The following is a 9,329-nucleotide window of genomic DNA, read 5'->3' as shown; positions in this document are numbered from 1 at the left end:
TCCGGTTAAGAACACGAAAGCGCGAAGGTTCTGCCTATGAGAGTGTTGAACCACGCAGGTTGTTTGCATTCGTTTTTTATCAGTCATGATCCATTAATAGTGTCTAAAACTCAACAGACACATTTTCTTCAAGAATTTTTATTTATAAGTTAATTATTTTCATAATTTTTCACGTCCTGCAAGATTTCAATTCCCATACCTCCCTATATGTCCGTCCGTAAAATATTCCGACTGATTCATACAGGAAGCACATTAAGTTGTGTGCAGTTCAGCTCCTATATATTTAATCTTAAACATATTGTCAATTTATCAATAATTCTGAAACATGGCTGTATCAAATTATTCATTGAAGGTCAACAGACAGCTTTTGGATCCCAGCTTTGAGAGTTACAGACTGTCTCTGGAGCCCATACCAATTTACAACGTAGAGCTAGATGCTGGTGAGAAACTGCGCGCCACGTCGCATTTTCCTTAGTGCATGCTAATATTGCCATTATTTTTGATTTAGCTACAGGGCTGCTAACTTTTGAAGAAAGCTTGGAGTGAGTGAGATTTGCTATGTGAATTTCATTTCCCCTAACACAACCCATGTTTTAAATGTAATTTCCTGCAATTAATTTATTCTGACAGGGTGGAGTTAAAAAAATAAATCACAGGTCAGGAGTTTTAAGGGTGCTTTCAACATTAAATGAACACTCAAAATTGGATGACTTTGCGATTTTTTTGGGGGGGGATGAATTTAGCTTATAATAAATAAATAAATAATATGCTAATATTATTTCAATTGTTTTATGTGGTTTGACACTATTCAGACAGTAAATATTAGCATTAAATACTAAAAACAGTGGGAAGATTGGAAGCAGAGATTGATCCCTGTTCTTATGCAACATGTGCCAGGGAGTGTTACCAATACACCAAGGCTCTGGACAGGAAATATTCATGTTTAATGGCAGTGGGTAACCAAATCATAGATTGCAGTTGACTTGTCTATATACTGCTTTCAAGATAAGGACACAAACATTTTGTAATGTGGGTGTACTCTCTTGAAAAAAGGTCTCTAAGAAAATCCTGCTTGCTCTCCAGGAGGGTTGGCCACCACCCCTGTTCTATGTTTCCCAAGTGCCGGGTGATTGAAATGTTTTTCTTATTACAATTAATTTCTCAAAATCACCAAACCTTGAAGAAAAATCTGATGAATTTGGGTGGTTTATACCTACTAGATGAAGATCCTTGCCATCATCTTACTCTACCTAGACACAATATTATGCTTTATGAGTTGCCTAGAATGTGCACAATAGTAAAATGTCAAATTATATTTGATTCTTGGAGCATTTACTATCCAATGCTTATTTGTATGACTTGTTCATGAATGGCTGCAAAAATACATGACCTCAATTAATTTTCAAAGACACAAGTAGGCATATGAGATTTCTAATATGTGATTAAACTGGCAAAATTGGGAAGAAGTGGAATAATAAAATACATGTGGGAAATAACAGTGTTCTTGCTGACAAGCACAGTAATTACCCTATATTTTAGCCCATTGTTAAGAATGCAAATTTTTCCACTGATCAGACTAAATATAGTAAATGGATAATAACATCCATTGATGACAAATCTGCCACTACACCCTAACCAAATAAATAACATAACTAGACCAATCATAATGGTGCAATGTGCCGGGATTCGCAGTGCTGCGGCAAGACAGGACAATGATAGAAGTTCCGCTCGTGATGTTAAATTGCAGGCGCAGATGCTGCAATTTCAAAATGATTTGGAGCACAGTTGAAAAGTTAACGCCCTGACTATACAGTACAATTGACAAATAAAAGCAGTACTTTTCAATGCTTGAGATATGAGGTATGTCGTGAGAAGAGGGTCAAATGCGTGTCTCACGGCCAATGGGTAAGAATTGGCAGCTCTATAGCTAGCTATTTTTTCCCCCCATTGTTTGACTATATACAGTATTACAATAAATGTACACGCAATACTAATGACATGGTCTTTGAAAATCATTTGTCAATGTTAAAGGGATAGTCCGTGATTTCGACAATGAAGCCCTTTATCTAAATGTACTTCCCCAGAGCCACTTGTATGTATCTGAGTCCGGTTTAAAGGAAGTTGGAGGTAGTTTCGCGAGCCAATAGAGGTCAATGGCGCCTATAGGCTCCTACTCCGCCATGGCTCATTGGCCAAAGCCTGTGGAAATCATTTGTTGTTGTTGTTGTTGGATTAATGGCAAAAATAAGATCTGTGGTAAACAGGCTTAAGAGATTTTCTACATTTTGTTCTGAGAATTTTCATCAGCTAGTCACTTTTAGCGAATGTTGAAGCATTTATATAATAAAAGCAAGCACATGAAGCACACAGGCTTAATAATTCATAAAGGCCATGTTAACTGATAATAATTTCACAAATGCAAAATATATACTTACTGTACACAGTTTTAATATTTGCGACAGTATTTTTTTCCCGTGACGACACGTTTGTGGTGTCTGTCTTCTATTCACACATAGGTGTTCAGAGACGCAGATACCTTTAATAGCACAGGTAGTCGTCTGTCTTCCGTCTGTTTTGCGGAAACAAACGCTGTAACGTGGAAATATGGCTGTGTGGGAACCCTATCCCTATGAAGGTGTGTAGTAATTGTTTACATTATTTCTCGCTGATATGAAAGATGCGTTCCTTATGTTTCCAAAACCCGTGCTGCAAGCGATGCGTTTTAATGTTTAAAGCAAGCATCGGGGCTCTAAACAAAAACTCCACCAGTCAGAAGATCGTCAATAGGAGCTAAAGGTACTTAGCAACTTCCTTCAAACTGAACGCAGAGACATAAAATGGTATCCATGAGTTCATCTGACTCTGGGGAAGTGGATAAAAGGCCTCATTGGCAAAACCCCGAACTATCCCTTTAAGTCAATGGCAAAGTATTGCTGAAACAAATATGGGCTGTAGATTTATTTCTGGGGTTCATTCACTTCAGATTGCTCACACTATTTGGCATAACTTATTCCTTATACTCAAAAAATAAGAAGTGTATGCAGGAAAATAAGAGTTGCAACATAATCTATGCAGAATGATTGTACCTTTTTTATAGGTTATGCCATAAAAACACTAGCCTAGATAATATTCGTCAATGGTATAGCACCCAGTTTTTTAAATGACATTTCACAAATTTACATTACCTCCTCTCTATAGCTGTGGCGGAGGTGAAACTGAAGGACAGTCAATACACCCTGGACCATGTGCGTGCTTTTGGCATGTACAACTACCTGCATATAGACCCCTGGTATGAGGACAGTGTTTTCTTTGTTGACTGCAAAGGGCGAGTGCTGAATCTTACGGTTACCCTGGTAAGTAAGTCTCTCAAAATGCTTGATGGGTATCTTGTACAGTTTTTCTGAAAAATGAATGCTGCTCCACAGTGGATTTTTTTTGTTTTAATTTATACTAAGAGCCCAACACCTCTCAGGACATTGCTTCAGTTATACCTCCATCCAACTTTAAATTGATGCCCCCATAATGCATAGCTTTTGAGAAGTATTATTAGTGGAGCAAAGTCTATCTGATACTAATATTCTTACTTGTCCACTCAATGCACTGGTAAAACAGCACATGTGTAACCCACTTCATATGTATATACTGTATTCTAGTCAAGGCCTATCCTATATAACTAGTGTTGTACACACCTTTTTATATTCCTATACTGCCCATGTCTATCTATACACACCATCATATACATACAGGGCATTCGGAAAGTATTCAGACCCCTTGACTTTTTACACATTTTGTTACATTACATCCTTGTTCTAAAATTGATAAAATGTTTTTCGTCATCAATCTACACACAAAGCAAAAACTGTTTTTTAGAGTTGGTGCATCCTGTTTCCATTGATCATCCTTGTGATGTTTCTACAACTTGATTGTAGTCCACCTGTGGTAAATTCAATTGATTGGACAGTATTTGGAAAGGCACACGCCTGTCTATAAGGTCCCACAGTTGACATTGCAGTGCATGTCCGAGCAGAAACCAAGCCATGAGGTTGAAGGAATTGTCCATAGAGCTCCGAAACAGGATTGTGTCGAGGCACAGATTTGTGGAAGGGTACCAAAAAATGTCTGCACCATTGAAGGTCCCCAAGAACACAGTGGAACCATCAGACTCTTCCTAGAGCTGGCCTGCTTGGCCAACCTGAGCAATCGGGGGAGAAGGGCCTTGGTCAGGGAGGTGACCAAGAACCCGATGGTCCCTCTGACAGAGCTCCAAAGTTATTTTCTGTGATGGTAGAACCTTCCAGAAGGAGAACAATTTCTGCAGCTCTCCACCAATCAGGCCTTTATCTTAGAGCCATGAGATCAAAGGAATTGTCAGTAGAGCTCTGATACAGGATTGTGTCGAGTCACAGATGTGGGGAAGGGTACAAAACAAATTCTGCAGCTTTGAAGATCCCCAAGAACACAGTGGCCTCCATCATTCTTAAATGGAAGAAGTGGAGGTATGTTGTCCCAAAGCCACTCCTGCATTGTCTTGGCTGTGTGCTTAGGGTTGTTGTCCTGTTGGAAGGTGAACCGTCGCCCTAATATGAGGTCCTGAGTGCTCTGGAGCAGGTTTTCATCAAGGATCTCTCTGTACTTTGCTCCGTTCATCTTTTCCTCCAACCTGACTAGTTTCCAGGTCCCTGCCGCTGAAAAACATCCCCACAGCATGATGCTTCCACCGCCCTGCTTCACCGTAGGGATGGTACCAGGTGTCCTCCAGACATGCCTCTTGGCGTTCAGGTCAAAGAGTTCAATCAGAGTATCTTGTTTCTCATCGTCAGAGTACTTTAGGTGCCTTTTGGCAAACTCCAAGCGGGCTGTCATGTGCCTTTTTACTGAGGAGTGGCTTCTGTCTGGCCACTCTACCATAACGGCCTGAACGATCATAACGGCCTGAAAGCCAACTGACATTTACTCCTGAGTTGCTGACTTGTTGCACCCTCGATAACTACTGTGATTTTTATTATTTGACCATGCTGGTCATTTTTGAACATTTGAACATCTTGGCCATGTTCTGTTATAATCTCCACCCGGCACAGCCAGAAGAGGACTGGCCACCCCTCATAGCCTGGTTCCTCTCTAGGTTTCTTCCTAGGTTTTGGCCTTTCTAGGGAGTTTCTCCTAGCCACCGTGCTTCTACACCTGCATTGCTTGCTGTTTGGGGTTTTAGGCTGGGTTTCTGTACAGCACTTTGATATATCAGCTGATGTAAGAAGGGCTATATAAATACATTTGATTTGAATTGGTGGAGTTCTGCAGAGATGTTGGTCCTTCTGGAAGGTTTTCCCATCTCCACAGAGGAACTGTCGAGCTCTGTCAGAGTGACCATCGTGTTCTTGGTCAACTCCCTGATCAAGGGCCTGCTTCCCCGATTGCTTAGTTTGGCCGTGTGGCCAGCTCTCAGAAGAATCTTGGTGGTTCCAAACTTCTTCCATTTAAGAATGATTGAGGCCACTGTGTTCTTGGGGACCTTCAATGCTGCAGCAATTGTTTGGTACCCTTCCCCATCGGAGCTCTACGGACAATTCCTTTGACCTCGTGGCTTGGTTTTTGCTCTGACAGGCACTGTCAACTGTGGGACCTTATATAGACAGGTGTGTGCCTTTCCAAATCTTGTCCAATCAATTGAATTTACCACAGGTGGACTCCAATCAAGTTGTAGAAACATCTCAAGGATGATCAATGGAAACAGGATGCACCTGAGCTTAATTTCGGGTCTCATAGCAAAGGGTCTGAATACTTACGATGTGCAGTAAAATAAACCCTGGCGTATACTATTTCATTCATAAACAGAATTCATAAGAGAGATGAGGTTCTGTAGAAATCCTCCATTGATGACAGGAGACTGACAGGTCTTTGTATTGTGTTGACAGGACACGGCACTGGGGAAGCCCATAGAGGTCTTCCACATGCCCTCTGACCTCACTGTGTGTGAGGAACGTATCTGTGCCTCTCTTAGCTTCACCTCTGCCACCTGGGCATCTCTCTCTGACGGGGCGGGCAGACTCTACCTCCTCAGAACCAGCATGAGAAGGGAGAATTGCAGTCTGAAGTGGGAGGTGAGAAGACTTGGACCTGCAATATACTCTGTCATGATCAATGTTCAGATATTGACCAACAACATTGCATCCACTTTGCTTTTTCGTTTTTTTCCCAGATTTTTTTTACATCCCATTTTAATAAAGGTCAGCAGTTATATCTCACTTGAAAAAGAGATATCAGTCTCAATGTTACTTATAGTGTTTGTCAAATTAACCTACCATAAACCCATGGTGGAATATATTGTAATGACCCGACTGGGTCATTAAAGAGGAAAGAGACGGACTCTAGGTGTACAGGTTAGAACACAGGTTTATTCCTAAACTGGGCTATTGTTCAGGCCACAGCCCACGCCGCTAAATGCCGAACGTACACAATTATACATGTTGAGTTAAGGGTCACTCTCATATGAACAGATCAAGGCCCGAACAGAAGAGAGAGAACAATGAGACAGTAATCCCTATTTATGCATTTCCAAATCCCGCGGTATTACCCATCATACCCCCCCAACCTTTCCATCTGTCCTGACATATTTAACCCCTGCTAGTAGCCATGAGAACCATAACACACCCACAAACACAGAACACAATACCGGGTCGTTACAATATTAATCCAGGCCTGTTTTATCTTGAGTCCTRTTTTATATACCATTCTGTAGATCAGGTTTAGCATGTTGATAAGCTTGAAATAAATTAATAGTCTCTACTTAATCAGAAGCCCAGCAATTCCAGCCAGTTAGACATTTGGGTAAAGCTTTACATTAACTCTATCCGCATTAATAACATAGGTTACCCAGTGACAGGGAATTCACATTAAATGAACATTGTACATCATTATTTATACAAGCTTTATAATGTCTTTGACATGGTTATTTATGGTATAAATGCACAATAAGATGTAGCTTGTTATATGAAGCTTTACTAACGCTATGTCACATACTCAGTGAACAGTTTGTTAGGTACACCACCCCATTCACGAAAAATGATTCGCTCCTACAGACAGTGAGTCACGTGGCCGTGGCTTGCTATATTTAGCAGGCAGATAGGCATGAAGGCATTATGTTACTGTTCGATGTAACGTTAGAATGGGCAAAACGAGTGACCTAAGTGACATTGAGCGTAGTATGATCGTCGGTACCAGGCGCCGGTCCCAGTATCACAGAAATGGCCGGCTTCCTAGACTTTTCACGTAGGACAGTGTCTAGGGTTTACCCGACAAACCAAAAACATCCAGTTAGCGGCAGTCCTATGGGCGAAAACGTTACGTTGTTGAGAGGTCTAAGGAGAAAGACAAGAATTGTGCAAGCAAACAGGCGGGCCACAAACCGGCAAATAACGGCGCAGAATGGGATCTCGGGAACGCACAACTCGTCGGTCCTTGTCACGGGTCGGCTAATGCAGCAGACGAACACACCGGGTTCCACTCGTATCAGCTAAAAACAAGAAGTAGCGGTTCCAGTGGGCACACGACCACCAACAATTGAGGAGTGGAAAAACATTGCCTGGCCTGACGAATCCCGGTACCTGTTGCGTCATGCTGATGGCAGAGTCAAGATTTGGCGTAAGCAGCATGAGTCCATGGTGCCATCCTGCCTGGTGTCTTCCTGGCACACATTAGATCCCTTGATACCAATTGAGCAACGTTTCCATGCCCTGATGAATTCAGGCTGTTCTGGAGGCGATGTGAGGTCCGACCCGGTACTAGATGGGTGTACCTAATATCTTGTTCTTATAGATGTGTTATAAATACTACATTTCGTACCCACTGTGCATGGATTGATCTTAAGTTAGAACACATTTCTGTCTGAACTAACTAGACTTGTTGATTGTGTGTGTTTGTCAGCCCTTGTTCAGTGAGGAGATGGGGGAGCCCTTCACCATCCTCCACAGCATATCTCACGTCCAGGCTGGGGTCCACTCCATGGAGGTCCTGCTCCTCCGCATCCAGAAAGACCCATTATCGGACTCTGATGCAAAGGGAAGTGGCTACTCTGTTTCTTTGGAATGGATCACAGTCTCGAACACTGCAGAACAGGGTGAGTGGGGTGGGGCACTTTTGTGTGCGTCCCAAATGGCACCCTATATTCCATATACTGCTCGTAACACTAGGGGATGACGAAACCTAACTCTTCTATATGGGTGCTGGTATAGTGTATGTAGTTCACTATACCATTGTATGTGATCTACCTCGTTGTGTTGTCAATGATGAGGGAGTTGGGAATAGTAACTAAGTCATTCAGGATAATTTTGTGCCTCAGTTAAATTAAACATCTTATTCATATGGAGATAGATCACTTCATTGCTTTTTTAGTTTCTCAGTGAAAGAGCATAATAAGTTGATGACGGCTAGCTAATTAGCAGGTAGCTCTGAATGAGAATGTGAGCATTTGTGGCATGTTTACCACCTTCATGCCCATCATTTCTATTATCAATGGCCATCATTTCTATTATCAAAGGCTGACCTACAGAAACAACATTTACTTAGGGTTTGGGAAAATGAAATGTGCGTTAATTGACTTTCATTTGCTCTGATATCTCAACTGTAGATCTGTATCTTCCAAAATAAATGTTGCTAAGGAGAATCTTCATAAAAATTCTGGGCATTCGACCTGAAACCAAGCTACCTGGTAGTAATTAATAAAAGGAGGGTAGAACAGAATGAGAAAATTAGACATGGGATGCATCCCAAATGGCACTCTATTCCCTACATAGTGCATTTATTTTGATCAGGGTCCATAGGGAACTTTAATTACTTGGAAACTTCCTTTTGCCATGGAAAATCAAGTATTGCAGTATTGTCATGATACACCACAGGAGGTTGGTGGCCTGGTGCACAACTGAGTAAGAGGACAAGTACATTAGAGTGTCTAGTTTGAGAAACACGCCTCGCAAGTCCTCAAGTGGCAGCTTCATTAAATAGTACCCACAAAACACCAGTCTCAACGTCAACAGTGAAGAGGCGACTCCAGGATGCTGGCCTTCTAGGCAGAGTTGCAAAGAAAAAGCCATATCTCAGACTGGCCAATAAAATATTAAGATGGGCAAAAGAACAGACACTGGACAGAGGAACTCTGCCTAGAAGGCCAGCATCCCGGAGTCGCCTCTTCACTGTTGATGTTGAGACTGGTGTTTTGTGGCTACTGTATCTGGCTGCGTGGAGAGTAATCCACGGAGACTCTGTGCCACAAAATGAGTGACAAAACATTGCAAAACCTGGCCAAATAATTTCAAGTCATCAGTCTCAAGTCAAAG

General features: G+C 41.7%; 1 protein-coding gene across 1 annotated transcript in view; it reads left to right on the top strand.

Annotated features, from left to right (window-relative positions):
- The first annotated feature begins 231 nt into the window (after window positions 1–231).
- nudcd1 (NudC domain containing 1) overlaps window positions 232–9,329 on the top strand; it is a 64,275-nt gene continuing 55,177 nt past the window's right edge. Inside the window, exons 1-4 of the mRNA XM_024135683.2 lie at window positions 232–440; window positions 3,199–3,353; window positions 5,913–6,098; window positions 7,921–8,113. Of these exons, the coding sequence (XP_023991451.1) occupies window positions 326–440; window positions 3,199–3,353; window positions 5,913–6,098; window positions 7,921–8,113 (649 nt within the window). The 5' untranslated portion in view covers window positions 232–325. The remainder of the gene's footprint in view (window positions 441–3,198; window positions 3,354–5,912; window positions 6,099–7,920; window positions 8,114–9,329) is intronic.

The sequence above is a fragment of the Salvelinus sp. IW2-2015 genome, unplaced genomic scaffold (assembly GCF_002910315.2).
Source record: "Salvelinus sp. IW2-2015 unplaced genomic scaffold, ASM291031v2 Un_scaffold560, whole genome shotgun sequence".
NCBI lineage: Eukaryota > Metazoa > Chordata > Actinopteri > Salmoniformes > Salmonidae > Salvelinus > Salvelinus sp. IW2-2015.
This window is presented reverse-complemented; position numbering and strand designations above follow the sequence as displayed.